Source organism: Clavelina lepadiformis, chromosome 7 (assembly GCF_947623445.1).
Source record: "Clavelina lepadiformis chromosome 7, kaClaLepa1.1, whole genome shotgun sequence".
Taxonomy (NCBI): domain Eukaryota; kingdom Metazoa; phylum Chordata; class Ascidiacea; order Aplousobranchia; family Clavelinidae; genus Clavelina; species Clavelina lepadiformis.
Window position 1 is genome coordinate 17,758,811 of NC_135246.1, and position 16,370 is coordinate 17,775,180.

The 16,370-nt window shown below is 36.8% G+C and overlaps 2 protein-coding genes and 2 non-coding genes across 4 annotated transcripts; 2 read left to right on the forward strand and 2 right to left on the reverse strand.

The window, feature by feature from the left end:
• Positions 1–1,617: 1,617 nt before the first annotated feature.
• Trnar-ucu (transfer RNA arginine (anticodon UCU)) lies at positions 1,618–1,691 on the reverse strand. The gene has a single exon. It is a non-coding gene; the product is annotated as a tRNA-Arg (tRNA).
• Positions 1,692–1,878: 187 nt separating this feature from the next.
• Trnal-caa (transfer RNA leucine (anticodon CAA)) lies at positions 1,879–1,996 on the reverse strand. The gene is made up of 2 exons: positions 1,959–1,996; positions 1,879–1,924 (listed from the first exon to the last, which is right to left on the reverse strand). It is a non-coding gene; the product is annotated as a tRNA-Leu (tRNA).
• A 1,521-nt stretch (positions 1,997–3,517) lies between these two features.
• On the forward strand, positions 3,518–7,447 carry LOC143465730 (agmatinase, mitochondrial-like). Its single transcript, XM_076964189.1, has 9 exons — positions 3,518–3,714; positions 3,968–4,076; positions 4,993–5,080; positions 5,206–5,320; positions 5,414–5,462; positions 5,561–5,756; positions 5,906–6,006; positions 6,276–6,439; positions 7,277–7,447. Exons 1-9 carry the CDS (start codon positions 3,630–3,632, stop codon positions 7,357–7,359), a joined length of 990 nt encoding a protein of 329 aa, XP_076820304.1. The 5' UTR covers positions 3,518–3,629; the 3' UTR covers positions 7,360–7,447.
• A 1,575-nt stretch (positions 7,448–9,022) lies between these two features.
• On the forward strand, positions 9,023–11,610 carry LOC143465731 (uncharacterized). Its single transcript, XM_076964190.1, has 6 exons — positions 9,023–9,304; positions 9,849–10,024; positions 10,179–10,300; positions 10,503–10,601; positions 10,761–10,873; positions 11,108–11,610. Exons 1-6 carry the CDS (start codon positions 9,302–9,304, stop codon positions 11,288–11,290), a joined length of 696 nt encoding a protein of 231 aa, XP_076820305.1. The 5' UTR covers positions 9,023–9,301; the 3' UTR covers positions 11,291–11,610.
• Positions 11,611–16,370: the final 4,760 nt, after the last annotated feature.

The following is a 16,370-nucleotide window of genomic DNA, read 5'->3' on the forward strand; positions in this document are numbered from 1 at the left end:
AAAATATTCAACAAATTTATCACCACACCTACGCAGAGAAATCTGCAAGCAAAAAGATATTATTAGTAAGTAGTTTTAACTAATATTTGTAAAGATTACATCAAATTAACCATAACGTTAATCAAACATGAATGATACCAGAACGGTTTAACACTGCAAGCAATTTACGATTGCGTTACTTACAAATTTAATTATTTAATTTGGCTGCTTTAGTACACCGTTAAATATTTTGATGAAGCTTGCAAATATCCGCGCGGTATCCGAGTATTAAGTTAAACGTAAAGCACTAATAATCCTTCGCTTATTAACTAACGTATTTCCCAACAAAACCTCAACTCGATCGTATTTAAATTCATTGCATAAATATATACCTGGTTAATACATTACTAAACTAAACCTAAACTTAAACCTGGTTTATAGATTGTAAGTTACCTACATTATTCTTCACTTACTCTTAACTACCAAGTACCAACCAACCACTTTAACTACACAAGCCATATGAATGAATGAAGGCCGAATACTGGCAAATAAGGTTCGAAAATCGCGCGCAAATTCCAGAGCTGATTTCAGATACCCACAAAATTTGCTCCAAGGTGAATTCCAAGGGAAAACGTGTAAGTGCCAGCGTCTTGCTCGAAATTGTAATTATTGGCTAATTCATTGTTTAACAATGCCACGTCCTGATACAAAAAATGCATTATTCTTCAAGCATGCCCTAATAGGACTTTGAATTTGTTATTTGTTTATTGTAGTACGGTGTTGTATGATACAAATTGCCATTGCCGGTTACTCAGCAATATTTTTTCCTTTAAACAATGAAGTTATGAAGCTACGTATGTTTTCAAGTCTCTTCTAGATTTTGTTGCGCTCCCTGGACAAACAGGCCAGATGTGGGCCTGAAAATATTGAAAACATAACTATACCCTAAGAAGAAATTCAACAAAATTTTCAACAGAGTTTTGGCGCCAAGGTCAATATGCATTATTTTTGTTGTTAAGGCACGTATCCGCTAGGTAGTAAAGTAGAGTCTCATAAATAATACTTACTTAGCCTAGTCATTTGGTTTAAGTAACTGGTGTCAAATCGAATCAATTTATTTTCGAAACCATGCAACCATATAATCAAGCATGGATAATAGTTCCTAAGAACTGTGAACTTGATTCGGGCTATTACGCCAGTCAGATAAACTGTAAGTATAAAACCGTCTATATTATCTTGATATATAGCTTTCACGTTTTTCACGCCTCCATTCGGTGACCAGAACACCCTAGAGCCGCACAAAGCGACTAAGCCTCTGCTTGAGTCTGGCGCCTTAGACCACTCGGCCATCCTGACCTCGATGTTTTGTATGCATCTCCGTTCTTATAATACTTACAACAAAACCAGGAAAACGCTTAATTTAGCACTAATATCACGGTTGTTTTTCCTCGTGGCTGTATAAACTTCACAGATGCATGCAACGATGTTTAATCGAGGATAAATACAACGAACCAGGCCAAGTTGTTTCATTCTAGTTTTACTTTATGGAAGACGTAGACGATGATGTTAACGGTATGCTCAATTTAAGATGAAACTATGTACAGTTAAGTGATAAGATTTTAAAAATATTAAGCCAATCATCCCTGCCGGGACTCGAATCCGGAACCTCTGGATTAGAAGTCCAGCGCGCTAATCCATTGCGCCACAGAGACAAACTCATAATAAACTTTAACATTTTCACGCTTTAAAAAACAATCCAGCCTAGAAAGTCGGAAAAAATTATTGGATCGAACCGTTTTTGAACTAAGACATAAGTTTCTCAATGTTCGATTTTACTATCCGCTTCAATGCAATCCGACACAAAGTTAGCATAAGTGAAGTGAAACTTTCCAAAGCTACTGTCAGAAGTGGGATTCGAACCCACGCCTCCATTCGGAGATCAGAACACCCTAGAGCCGCACAAAGCGACTAAGCCTCTGCTTGAGTCTGGCGCCTTAGACCACTCGGCCATCCTGACCTCCATGTTTTGTATGCATCTCCTTTCTTATAATTCTTACCACAAAACCAGGAAAAGGCTTAATTTAGCACTAATATTACGGTTGTTTTTCCTCGTGGCTGTATAAAATTCACAGATGCATGCAACGATGTTTAATCGAGGATAAATACAACGAACCAGGCCAAGTTGTTTCATTCTAGTTTTACTTTATGGAAGACGTAGACGATGATGTTAACGGTATGCTCAATTTAAGATGAAACTATGTACAGTTAAGTGATAAGATTTAAAAAAAATTAAGCCAATCATCCCTGCCGGGACTCGAACCCGGAACCAATGTTCCCTCTAAGCTGCGCGCGTGCGCAAATGCGCACTGCTGACACGGTCTCCGCGCACAGAAAATCTGTGCTGCGCACAAGAAAAAAATCCACCCTGAATTGAAATTGGAATAAACGCATAATAATGACCACGCGCACGTCTGATGTTGCTCACAGTGGTCCAAGGGACCGCTCAGGGAGTTAGAGTGTTTGCTCAGACTCGTGAAAAATTAGAGGGAACATTGCCCAGATGTAACAGAGAACGTCGAACAATGTTTGCAATAACAATCAAGAAGGTAGGGCTGGTAGGGCAATTTGTTGGAAAACCTTTTTTAAACCAGCAATTCAGCATGTTTCATGGCTCCAGTAATTTTTTGGAAATAAATACAACGTCTCGCCTAAAAGTCTTGTTGAAAGTATAAGCAACTAACTCGAAATGCGAAAAAAGAGGACATTTGGGCATTTTGGAGCGTCCTCGGAGGACCATTCACTTTTCTTGAGAAAAGAGGACAAATCCTCCTAAAAGAGGACATATGGTAGGCCTACCTAACTGGCACACAACCTAATGGGGAAACAGTATGCTTAACTTTAATTTCCGTTAATTGTTATTATTATATGTAATTACTATTCCCTTTAAGTTTGTGTAGTACCGGTGTCATTCGAATTACCTTGAAATCATTCGATTGTACTAGCCGTCGTGTGTGCATGCACGCTCTGTGTGAGCGGATGTAGAATCGCATCAATCTATCACAATAACGCTGTTCCAAGTGACCTTGTCTCAAAATTTAGTTACCAGTAAAACAAATAGGCTGCTACAGTACTTGGACTAACTTATGAAATCGCCAATCGCTGTCAAAAGCACTTGTCGCAGAATAACGTCACAAGTTATTTAGTTAAGGTGGGTGAGTACCAGTATAAGTTCATAAATAACTTTTACAAACAAGCATCAATCAAACTGAAGAACACTCTTCCGCGGCCCAACAAACGTTATCAGTTTTCTAAATGACGAGCTTCAGATTTCGCATTAAAGACAGGATCACGACATTAAAACGGATTGTATTTGAAGAAGGGCGCAATATCGACAAGAGATGAAGTTAAGTGTCGTTTTAAGCAAGATTTTCTGTTGATTGGTTGAGTTCGCGGCTTAGCTCTGTCAATCATTGACTGCCGCATCTTACAATTTATACAAGTTGACGCTGTAGGCTATATAAGCAAGTTGACGGCCAAACATTATTCTTTTGTCTTTGCGTTTTGCGCTCGTAATTAGGTTGTAATTGTGCAGGTAAATGCTGCAAATTTGAGAGCTTATTTCTACAAAGTGAATTTTTTTTGAGTAAAAAATGTTTCAACCAGCACCACGAACAACTGTGGGCGGAAGACAATTGAACCAACCACTCAACGCAGATGACTTTGCGCTTTCAGCAGGTAAAATGGATTTTACTTGCTTGTATCCTATCTATGTAACTGTAGCACTAAATGATTCAGTTACGTGTAGTGAAAGTATATTATCATCAACTAGTGCGATATAGTAAGGTTTATGTTGACAAAACTGTATACAGCATGAGGCAAAACATGTCTATATAAAACCATATTGCTGCAACAAAATTAACTGAATTTTCTCAACAGTATATTTCTTATTTATACAACATAAAACCAATAATGTTTAATTTTATCCAAGGGTTTAACAGCTTTATGCGGTTGCCCATAGCAACAACAACAGAGGGCTTAGATGCATGCTTTGTCGGCGTTCCGATGGACAATGGTACAGCATATAGACCTGGACCAAGGTGACATGCAAGACTATGACCTAATAATTGTGTTAGATAATTTATCTTCAACAATATATACGTTAAAAGCTGTACTTTTTACTATTAAATTGTATATCATTTGCCATACATTAAGTAAAAAACACAGACGCCGACATTCGATCATTTTAAACGTGGCATATATTTTTCGTGGCATATAAAAGGGTACGTATGAGGCTACACTTATAGATATTTCGATAACTGGTTTTCGAAAAATGTTTTAAACTTAGAGTTAAGACTTATTGTACCATTTCGTTTGTTCTGTAGCACTTTCCCATGCACTTCAAAGTTGATTTGTAGGTCGCTGCCTGTCATTGTTCAAAACAGAAGTTACTGATCCAAAGAACAAAACATAGTGGGCCACCATTAAAATACACGTTATAGGCAATTTTTTCCATCCCATCTTAAATTTAAGATTTATGATTTTTTTTCAATGAACGGAGACGCCTTATGTCAGAGAAAACACCGCACGATGTTGCCAAACGCTGACTCCACACAACGATTTTCTGCAAGAGTTTTCTGTTTGTTTGTTTCTGTTTGTTTTCTGCATTTTCACGTTTGTTTAGCTGACCATGTTAAAAAAACGTGAAATTCCCTTGTGTGAAAGCTCTGTAGGGGTACAGCTTATAAGAGTTTGTTTAAAGACCAATAACGTTGCGAAAACAAACAGCTTTATTAGAATTATTGTTTTTTCAAAATTCCAATTATAAAAGAATTCAACTAAATTCTTATGAAGATTCAGCATAGGTACTTTATTCAGGTACTTTAAACCGACTGGAATGCGCCAGTGCCGATAAGATAAGGCATAAATTTCCAAGGCACTGACACGCACTACTTAGACCGAAAGTCATTTATTTGGCTGAAATATGTAGGCTACAGCTGAAGTTGCTTTTTTCAGGTTCGCGCCGCGGGAAATCCGATCCGAATCAACGCTCATAGGCGCTGCTAATCCTGACACCGGTGCAGAACCATTCGCGTCACTTAACGTAAGAGCAAAGTTCTATTAAATCTGACTCTAAAAAGTGTTTGGCTCGATAGAAAGGCTTACTAAGGGATTGCTTCGATTTGTGAACAAATTTGATGTCGCTGTTTTTGTTTCTCGCGATCTCAGGTTGCTGACATTGGAGACGTTCCGGTCAATTTGTTCAACGTCGCCAACAGCTGCGAGATGATCAAAGAAAGTTACGACAAAATCATTAAGGATGGCTGCGTGCCAATTACAATGGGTTCGGAAATATATCGTATTGATGGGAATGTGTAGTCCTTTGTTGGACAAAACCTGCTTTTTCGATATATATTTGTTAATCGAATGCTTTTAGGTGGCGGTCACACTATTTCTTTTCCCATCTTGCAAGCTATAGCCCAAAAGTATGTATTGATAAACATGCACAACCTAATACATGCAACAAAACTTTGCGACGCTACGTTGCTGCAGAATATCAATATGACAAACTTCCTATCTGCAGACACGGTCCAGTGGGTTTGGTCTACATAAACGCGCACAGCGACATCGCAGACTCAATGTTCGGGGAAAAACTTACCCACAACACGCCGCTAAAACGCGCGGTGGACAATGAACTGCTCGATTGTAAAAGAGTGGTGCAGATCGGTCTGAGAGGAACTTCTGCCGTAGCCAATGCTCATGAACACGAGAAAAACTTGGTAAGCTTCCCACCATAGAAGTACAGACCATAGATGTCATATATACGAAAGCTACTTACAAAATTTCTTTCGCTGAAATAAAGTCTGCTGCACATTTAAACGCTTGCACATTCACGCTGTCATGATAAAGCTAAACACAATTCTTTTAGGGTTTCAGAATGGTCCGGGCTAAGGATTGCTGGTACAAATCTCTCACGCCGCTGATGGCTGAAGTTAGGCAACAGATGGGTGAAGGACCGGTATATTTGTGGTAAATTGACAAGTAGACATAGCCTACTTTTATAAATTGGATTTTGAGGCCTCATTTATTAAGATAATTCTTAATTTATAAACAAGCATAATAACCGCACTCTTACAGGCCTAGACATAAACGTACTTTTGCATGAGCAGCTTCTGGTAAACTTTCCCAAAACCACTTTGAGTTTCTTTTTAAACCGAGTGAAGGTTTAGTTTATAAACAAGCTCTGATAATCTGAAGTCTTACGCCTTTGCATTCTAAAGTCGTTTTTTCTTGTTCAGTTTTGATATCGATGGTCTTGACCCCGCCTATGCCCCAGGTACGGGATTCCCCGAAATAGGGGGCCTAACTTCCATACAAGTGCTGGAGATAATAAGGGGGTGCAAGGGATTAAATATGGTTGGATTTGAAGTGAACGAAGTCTCTCCAATTTACGATTCTTCAGGTAATTAAACATACAGGTATCTGTTGTGTTTGCTGGATTATATGAATCGCATTTATCACTATAGCTGATATAGGAGCTATTTGAGTAGTTAAAATGCCATTCTTACCTTATTTTGTTATCTGTGTTTTATATGGAATGAGAGGAAACTCTAAAACCAAGTTGACCTTAAATCAAAGAGTAGTTGTCAGTAAACATACTGGCATTCTGTTCATATCGGATCGAAATACCTGAGTCATTCCTATTGTTTCTTTTATTGTGACGTAATAAGAACCACGATCTTCGTCATAATTACGCGACGAATTTGCGTTTTTTGACACTTATTTAACCAATACATATTCATACAAATCCTTTCACCAGTATGTTTAGCGACGACTACTCCTTGATTTAAGACCAACATGCTTTTGGACTCTCCTCTCACTTTAAGCCTAGATTTTTCACACCATAAAAAATTGAATAAACAAGGACCATAATACGGCATGGCTATATCTTTCTACAACAGTAAGAAAACTTTAGAACTTTGGATCAATCATTATATCTAAAACCTAAACTTCGAATCAAAGCAGCCCTAGTGCTAAGTGCTTTTAACAAAACCTGCGCTAAACACGTTTTCTGGGAAGCTACGTCAAAATTAAGAGTGACGTTATAGCGGTTTTAAGGTTGAAAGTAACAAATCAGATAGGTTACATGTGTGGTAGGTTTATTCCTTGTCTACACCGGAATATTAAAGTGAAACGTATGAACGATGTACGAACGGTACAAAGGCCTGCATATTATCTTATACTTTATGATAAGTTAAGCTCAGTTTAGTGTTCATTGTAACGACAACGACCATTCCAGGTTCCACATCGATGGCTGCTGGGAAATATTTGTTTGAGATGTTATGTGTGGTGCCAGGTGTGAAATATGCCGAGTGCAGCTGAGCAAAGACGACTTGGATCAACATCGATTTTTCTGCCTGTGATGTGTTATGTGAAAAAGTAATTGCGTAGTAAAAAATCGAGGAAAGTATTCTTAACTGCTATACAGACATAAGCAAAGTAAGTGTACAAATTGTTACTGGGCCCATCACTTCTACGCTACCTCGATTTTTCTGCTAATTGGATAATGTTTTGTCTAAGACGATTGTCTTTGGAAATCTGTCAAATACATGAACCAAGTTTTAAAACAAAACGTTTGTCTATCTGCCCGGACGCTAGAAACTAAGCAAGTTACTGAAATTGCAAACTTGCCGTAACCGTCTGTGTATCAACGGATTCTTCATCATCGGTTACAATTAATCGCAAGATGATCATTCTAGAAATTTGTGGGACTTAAAGCTTTATTTGTCAGTTCGGCAGCGGAATTGTTCGAGCGCTGAACTCACAATAATTTAAAACTCAAAATAATAATTTCTACAAAGGCTATAGCTCCTTAACTGGTGCTCGAGGGTGAAAAATCATCGCTGAGTTTAAGTCATACAAAGACTTTCTTCAGTCCTAGGATAGAGATTATGAAACCATGCCATACCATTTCAAATACTTAGACATTATTTTCCAGACATAACGTCACCTACTGCCAGCAAAATCTTGTTCGAAATCTTGTGAGTTGCTGTATGTACCCGGTGCGAAGCACATTAACACTCAAAGCCATACATGTCAAACTCCCGGCCCGCTTTACTATAAAATTTGGCCCCCGTAGTTATTTCATACATTGAACTATTTCCGGCCCACGAGATCATTGTACGGTATAACTTACTTTTTCAAGCAAGTAACAAGATTATAACAAATCGCACAATACACTAGCACAGTAGTTTCCCCACCATACGATAGAATAAATAGCTTTATTCTATCGCTTGTAACCTGGGCTGCAACAAAAGAATAATTAAAAACAGCCCAGTCAAAACTGCTCTTATTCAGCAGCGTCAGTTTAATTTTGGCAAGTCTAATAGTACGGCACCTTTCAATATGGCCAAACTTTCAAATGCATGGTTTCATTTACATTTTTTGATGCAGGCTACCTGTAGTACGGTCGTGTTTGACAGAATCTTATTACTGCATATCTGCGTATGAGCTTACAGTTATATAGGATACAGTAAGCCGTGTACATTCATTTTTTGCATATTCATTTTATCGGTCTACTTTGTGCTCATACTTGAGAGCGGCTTATTTAAACATCCAACAATGCGGCTCAGACTTAATAAAATATTTTTCAATTCATGTTGTTCCAGCTGATTGCGTGGCCCAATTTCTGTGAAATACACTGGTTTTCCCAAAGCCTTGTTTTCAATAATAAGCCTACTTCCGTACTTCGTGGTAGGTAAGCTTTTATTCTATTTCATGGTTTATCGAGCGCGACATATTTTTCCTTTTTTTAGTCTATATTTGGTTGACTTGTATTCGAAGAAGAACAATACACCGAGCTTTAAACATCAAAAAATTGGTGTTGTTTCGCTGCCTGTTCCAATTCATGTACTCGTGTCGGGAAACGATCAATCAAGTCCCGTCAAGTTACGAAACGTTCAATTAATTATCATCCTTACGGCCCGCGGCGTTAAATAAGTTTTGAGATTTGGCCTCTGGTGCGATTGAGTTTGACACGCCTGCTCTAAGCAAAAAACAAGAATTTTTTGTTTATAATGGACTTTGTGACGTAATAAAGCAAATCAATAATTGACCAAGTGAAAAGCCTCATACCAAGCTAAGAACGATAGAAATCTTGAGATAATGCAAAAGCCTGGCTTGTACGGAACACAAAGCGGTCATGTTTGGCCGCCAGACCGCTTTTTTCCCTAATGAAGGCTGAAATGTACAAGATGATCACAGCAGCTGTATTGCATGTTGACTAGTAGGCAGACCTGTTTTAGCAGCTTGACGAGGTTTTAAAATGGTTAGTATATTTAGATTATTTGGTAGTTACTGTATATGTAAAACAGCACTTGTATTACGAAGAAGTTGTTTACAGTTTTGTAGTCAGTATCAAAAACTGGTATCTTTGAACGCCACTCAACTTACAACGCTGCTCACTTCATAGCGATAGCTTTCATTGCAGTGAAGTATGCCAGATACTGATAACATGGTGTAATGACCTAATAATTATTTGTTAGGCTGCACAGTGTCTTGTTAACCTTCAGAACTTAAGTATTCTAACATAGTAACCTAAATCTAACTTTAAATTAAACCCTAATTAGATAAAATCAACCTTTTGCGTTCCCATTTTCCTAACCGCCTATATTTAACAACAGGCGACTTGACCTACTTTTGGTGAAATAGTCAAACTCTATTTGTTGCCTACTATAACGTAATTGCGCAAATATGTATGAAAATATCTGGATGTTTACGACACATGGTTGTGTTGATTGTCGTCGTCAATTTGCTGCACTCGTGCTTTCTTCAAAAAGCGTTGCTGTTTGAACTATTCTATGTTGTCATAGGCTAACATCTCAACCCCGGTTTCAAACCGCTTCTACTTATTCAACGTCTTCGAAAGGGTAAAACCTGAAAATGTTGAGACCTTTAAGGAAAAGTGGGATGTAGCCGCCCAGTATGCCAAATGCTTAGACGGTTTCGAAGCAAGTTATCTGCATCTGTCCATAGACCCCGACGCAAAGTAAGACCTAATATTAGAAACGTTTGCTAGTTAAGCGCAAATCGAGCTTGGGTTTAGTCATTCAATCGTTGCACAACCGAGGTTATAGTTGTTTATATTAACAACAAAATACTGAGTCGAAAACTTAGGTAAAAGATGTCTGATTGTGCTAAAGGTTTCCTTGGATTAATTTTGCTATCACAAACGTTGCGGATATTTGCATCTTTGGAAAGCCGGACCCGGATTGGCGGAAAATAACCAGAGAAGGCGTTGGACCGTATGCAAAAGGCTATCCTGGTATATAGCCTAGACTTCTGGTTATACTTATAGAATTCTTATTTGTATAATACAGTTAGTTTTATGTACAGGTAGTTTGTATAAAACTATTTTTAGATTTTTTTAGCATAACGTTTCGACGTAATGCCTTTCCATCATTTAATCAAGGCATACAAAAGTGCTGAGTCAAGCTTCGTTTTTATTTTTCGTTTGCTCATTTTAGCTGGATTTCGCGAAATAGCGAGTTACAAAGGAAACGTCATCACAGACCAAAAGAAAGACCCGAAAACAGGAGCGCTTTATTTCATCACAGTGATGAAAGGTAAGGTGTGGTGGTTGACAAAGCCAAACAAGAATTCCGCTTTATAAATGTCCATTGAATTTGCACCAAAGTTTGCTGATTATAGCTTTCACTGTACATGAGGCTATGTAAGTATATAGCTTTGTTTGATTACGATCTATTGATATTGACGCTTTCCAGTGAGCGATAACATTTCGGATGATGATTTCGAAACAAATTGGAAGAAATGGTCTGGGGCTGATTTACTGCACGAAAAACTTGGGAATAAAGCTATGGATAGTCATCTGTACAAAGTAAATATTTCATACAGATCCTTAAAACTTGTGCGGTTATAACGATTGTGATTACGCTGAGTTTGACAACTACATAGGCCGTGATTATAAATTGCTGTTACAATTCATCAACTTTGTGACAAGAATTTCAAAATAGTTAAAGTAAAGTTTGACTTTTTGCAAAGATTAATGTTTTATGAAAGAATAAAGAAAAGCACAAGAACACATAAAAAACAATTGATTAATTTTTTGTAGAGGTTTACAAGCAACATGGCTCCGGTTTTCCGTTACGCGGTGAGAACGGAAGTTGATAACGTCAGCAATGACGTATGTAACGTGATTTCCAAAGCTATCAATGAGAGAATTGGAGTCCCAGATGGAATCGAAACTGCCACGGCCTGTTACGACGTTGCAATAGCTATCAATAAGCCATTATAAATTGTTATCCATAAGTTCCTCCATTATTCACAAACTTTGTGGTGTGAGTTGTGTGTGCGTCCTTTCTAAGACAAATGTTCGTTGATAATAGACTTTATTGTGTCAGATTATTAAACTGCCAACACCACCATAAAAATTGCAATTAGTATTTTAGGTTTTGATAGTTGTGAAGTGGAATTCTAGCCCTGCGGCGAATGAATGTATCCTCTCTTTGCTTGATAAGATGTTCATGCGTCGTGTGTTGTGTTGCATGTCAGTGATTTTTGTTGCTATTAACCACGAAAATGAATGAATATGAATAAAGCAGAAGAATGAAAATGCTTGATAAATTTCCATTTCAGTAGCATTATGTGGGTGTTGGTCGCCCTGCAAGGAAACCAAGATGGGCTCCCCATGTTGGATCAATGCTATTTGTAGAAAAACATATTTATTACACATAAAAAAGGTTTTGCTTTGTTGTAATTTATCCCCAGAAGAAAATTAAACGAATGAACGCCGCCTTTCAGTATTCTGGGAGCAACTGGCCACAAAAAGTTATTCAAATTTTGGCGAAGAGCTTACGCAATAAATTTACAAACCTCTAAGCAACGAATCTGCAAACTTTCGAGGAACATTCGACAAATTAACAGCTTTATCATTATCGGCAGCCGCGAGCGCACTGAATTGTATTCTGGACATTGTTTGTGTGTTTGTGCAATATGTCATATGACAATATCAGTGTGCCAGCAATTTTTTTACAATTCTACAATAAGCTTATTGGCCTAAGGTCTTGCCAGTTTGGCTGAGTTAAATAAATTAAAAAATAAATTTACTGAATTAACGAATTTTTAATTGAGAAGTTAATTTTGTAGGTGACAGAAAACTGGAGAATGTAAAATATTGCACAAAAGATTTAGAGTGGGTTCAGATAGGGCCTAATTTGTTAGGCAACATTGGTAACTTCAACAAAATTTGACGCTCTTCGTTGATGTATAGAGAACTTCAATAAAATTAAACGTTTGATTAACACTTTTAAAATCGCAGTTGTAAAGTTTAATTACCTTCAAAAGCGCAATAAGAATGCTAAACATTCGTAAGCAAACTTATGAAACTGTGCTATTTGAATCTATTTGTAGTTGTGAAACTTTCTTTTAACATTTTGTACATATCATTTTTTTTTGACAAAAAGTGCATGGGATAGAATGGAAAATTGATTTAAACCATGTAGAATGCAAACAAATCTTATGAATATTAAGGTTAATTTCTAATTTCTACATAATGTAACTATTGCTAATTAATAATAATCTCATTTCAATCATAGTCTTCACATCCAAATTTTACCTTGTTTGTTAGTTATGAGTTGTCCTACATGTGAAAAAGTTAGTTGAGCGCGTCAGCGAGTTCTCTGCACGCGTGTACTGTACCACACTTCGGCAGAGCAAGCAAGTGTTTATCATTGTATCACATTCTATTCATGTATTGTCGACCATGGTTGAATTAACCAGAGAAAAATATTACATCCAAATGAAGCTGTCCGTGTTATGATTTTTATGAAGTTTTGTTGTTGTCATCGATACGTCATTTGGCGCCACAAAGCAACAAGTGGATCACGTGATCTGCTCTGCAGCTCAACAACAAAACGCAATTCGTTCGTTAACATTAACTAGAAATTATTTTCTCCGTTTTGTTTGTGTTTGCTGTGATGAAAATAAAGTGAGGAATATGTTTTAAAATAGACGCATGCTGTATTTTGTTGAGGAATAGTGCGCCAAGCAATTGAAAAAGTCATAAACTTAGTGTAAAAAGGCATAAAAATATTAAAGGGCTCGGTGTTTGACTGTTTGTTGATTAATCATGTCAAGTTGGGAACGATTAGGCCTAGGTATTTTGCTTGTCGCCTTAGGCGTCAGCTGACTAAACCAAAGGCCATGCTATCAAAGTTTTCTTTTAAAAAGATAATGGTTTTTAGTCAGCCATGTTTTTTGTTTTGAGCCTATTTTGTCAGGGTCATAGGCTATGCTATAGTCTAGATCCGGAGTGCAGAGTATGGCCGTTTTCAGAGGACACACTAAAAGCCTGAACGGACTAAAAAGGTCGAAATTGAAAACAGTGTATCCCAACTAGGCCTATATTGTTGCTTTCAGCTCTTTCAAGATTTTAGTGAGACGTGTCTTCAGCAAGATCTTGGGTGCGCCACACAAACAAAAATGACAAGTGCGTTTGCGCATAAATGCTCAAACGCTATAGAAGTGTGCACTTACAGACTTATATAGGTGCGCAATTACAATGTACATGTAATGTGTTTTTGTAATCGAGTCTGAAAACAACAGGCATCATTTACCACATCAATTTTACTCAGTAATTGTTGCATAACCTTCAGCCTAGCGCATGTAGCCTAACTCTGATAAAATTTTGGCATTTAATTCAGTACAAAAAATTGTTCCTGTCATGCAAAATCAAAATTCAGAAATAGCTTTCACTGTTTCTAAGAGTATCACTATCATGTGATTTATTAGGCTGAACTCCAAGTTAAACAAACAACTAAAGAAGGAAAACTGTGTAACTTCAGTGCCACATAAACAAAGAATTGAAGCTGTAGTATATGCTGCCAAGTGATAGCCCAAAGGTGGGCAAACTGCGACTCGCCAGGCTCTTCAACATGTTTTTAGTGGCTCTTCTAGCTGAATAGTAATATCCATGATCCATGCATTGTTCACTGTATTTGCATTGACACTACTGATTTTGCGGCTCGCTGGAGTTTGTAGTTTTCCGCAAGTGACTCTTTTATTGAACAAGCTTGGCCACCCCTGTGATAGCCTCCACACGATCAAGTTCTCATCAAAAACTGCTTGGTTATATACTTTTCAGTTTGGCGTATAGGCTTAGTTCAATAAAAGAAGATGAAATGTTTGTTTGAGTTAGTATCCGACTTGTGCCAGCATTTAAGTGAAATCTGGCATTACTTTGGGATATTTTCAAAATTTACGATTATAATAAAGAGCGTAACTATGTCAGTTGTATGGTGAAACAGCCTTTGTTTTACCCGGTATATCGTTTTTATCAAATTGTTCCTGATTACTAGGCTTATCTTATTCCAGAATTTAATGGTCTATTTTCAGCTGCCATCTCGTTCATAATTCATCTACATTGCCTCTACTTTGATTGATCACAGATGAGTACCAAAACATGAATTATGACATGCATGGCGGCTTTCAAAGTGGAAAAACCTTCGTATGGAATGTTCACCATTGGCCCCATGTCTTCTGCACATTGTGGTGAGCTTGTAATTCATTACCGGTACATTGTGCAAGTTGTACTGAACCAACGAAAACTTGTATGTGTGAACATTGTTTGGGGTCGTATCGGCCCATCCCTAGTAAACATTGTTTGAAATAAACATGAAGGTTTACAAATCATTGTTTACCCAACTTTTACACAGTTTCTTGTCAAAAAATACAACTACTCTTGCAAACATATATGCTTGGCTTTGTCAATGACAGATTTTTGCAGGCTTTTCGTCTTTATAACTTCAACATATTTTACTTTCTGCACTGGTATATTTGTGCACATGAGTCAAGGAAATGTTTTTTTGGTGCTAAAATAACATTTTTTGTCTTGTAAACATGCGTAGCTTAAATAGATGTGTTTGAAATTGATGTATAGATATTTTGAAAAAATTGAATAAGTAAGTTGGTAATCTAAAAAGAAACAAAATATTATATTGCCACTATGGATAGAATTGTTTTTGTTTATTTAATTTTATACTTAATTAGATTTAATAGAGTACTTAGGTAGTCTATATACATACTTAAGTTTACACTTCTTAAATCACGTTTGGATTGCAATTTTTTAAGTGCATAGAATTTAATTGTATTCTAACCCCACGGTTCTATGATTGTTCTTTTGTAAATCTATTATTGTTGTTTTGTATAGTCTATTTATGAATGCTTGATATGAATTGACTATCATGCATGGTAGTTATTCTCATTATTGAAGCAGGGAAATTAAATCATATTGCTTGTTGGTGAGTGTATGAATTAGTGATTATGTTATGAGGTTATGTAGTAGTAGTTTTATATTATTTTGATACTATAGTATAGTGTGTTGGTTTCTTGTTGAGTATTACGTATTGAGGCATATTGGTTTGCCACCATTACTACTATTTGCTCATTGGACAAGCTCGAGGTTTTTCTTCAGTCTATAAGTTGGCGGTGGGCAGTAGCCATTGTGTGTAGCAATAGTGTCAGTGTTAACAATAAACTTATAAAGGTTTGTGATATCTGCAAGGACATATCTTGCTTGTATCTCACTGCCACCCCGGACTTATGCTCAGAGGCACATTATTAGTACATGTCAGATTATGATGAATTTTGAAAAAATACTTGCACACTCCTTCATCAAATGTATATGCAGGCAAGTGGGTAAATGAATTAGACAAAACTCCGTTCATGTATTTTTCTCAAATATGTTTTAATGACAAACTACAGTACTTATTTTTTCCACTTTTTTTAATTTACTTATTTTTATTGTGCAGCTGAGAAAACTATGTGACCTTTTCTTATTGGTAATTTACCTAATTGCTAGTTATCCTATGGTAGTTCAGTTTGTCAGGTTTGCTTACCATGCCTTAGTTCTTCCATGTACATTCCAATTCACCGATTGACTGTTGGTTACCTGTTTAAAGAACTATATATTATTGTATATAAGAGTAAACTTTGAATCTGTCTTGAATCAAAAAGGCTAAAGTTAATTACATTGTAATGGCTTTGATCAGTTTTTAATAGTTTACTAGTTGATATTTTAACGAAGTGCTTAAAATTGCGATGCAAAAATTGTTTTTAGGTTTTTTAGTAAGATGGTTAGTACAAATATAATGAAAATGTTCCCATGCACTGTATGAAAGCTAATTTCAGTTAGTGAAGTTATCAAATATTGTAAGTTTACTTTTGTTTTTCTGAAAGAAAGTGCTTGTGGTTGGATGAACATTTTGCGGTTTTTGAAAACAGAGTGAGATGACATTAATCTCACTTGAAGTATTTACTACTAAATAGACAGGTCAGCATTTCAAAGCTTTAATCCATTCTGTGTGATACCACCTAAA

What these genes read in the sequence shown, in the direction of transcription:
- LOC143465731 (XM_076964190.1), top strand. An exon ending in TCCATAGACCCCGACGCAAA is followed by an intron (nt 10,025 to 10,178) that starts GTAAGACCTAAT and finishes ATTGTGCTAAAG; the next exon opens with GTTTCCTTGGATTAATTTTG. An exon ending in GTATGCAAAAGGCTATCCTG is followed by an intron (nt 10,301 to 10,502) that starts GTATATAGCCTA and finishes TGCTCATTTTAG; the next exon opens with CTGGATTTCGCGAAATAGCG.
- LOC143465730 (XM_076964189.1), top strand. Translation starts at nt 3,630, where the DNA reads ATGTTTCAACCAGCACCACGAACAACTGTGGGCGGAAGACAATTGAAC. An exon ending in TGACTTTGCGCTTTCAGCAG is followed by an intron (nt 3,715 to 3,967) that starts GTAAAATGGATT and finishes ATTTTATCCAAG; the next exon opens with GGTTTAACAGCTTTATGCGG. An exon ending in GCATATAGACCTGGACCAAG is followed by an intron (nt 4,077 to 4,992) that starts GTGACATGCAAG and finishes TGCTTTTTTCAG; the next exon opens with GTTCGCGCCGCGGGAAATCC.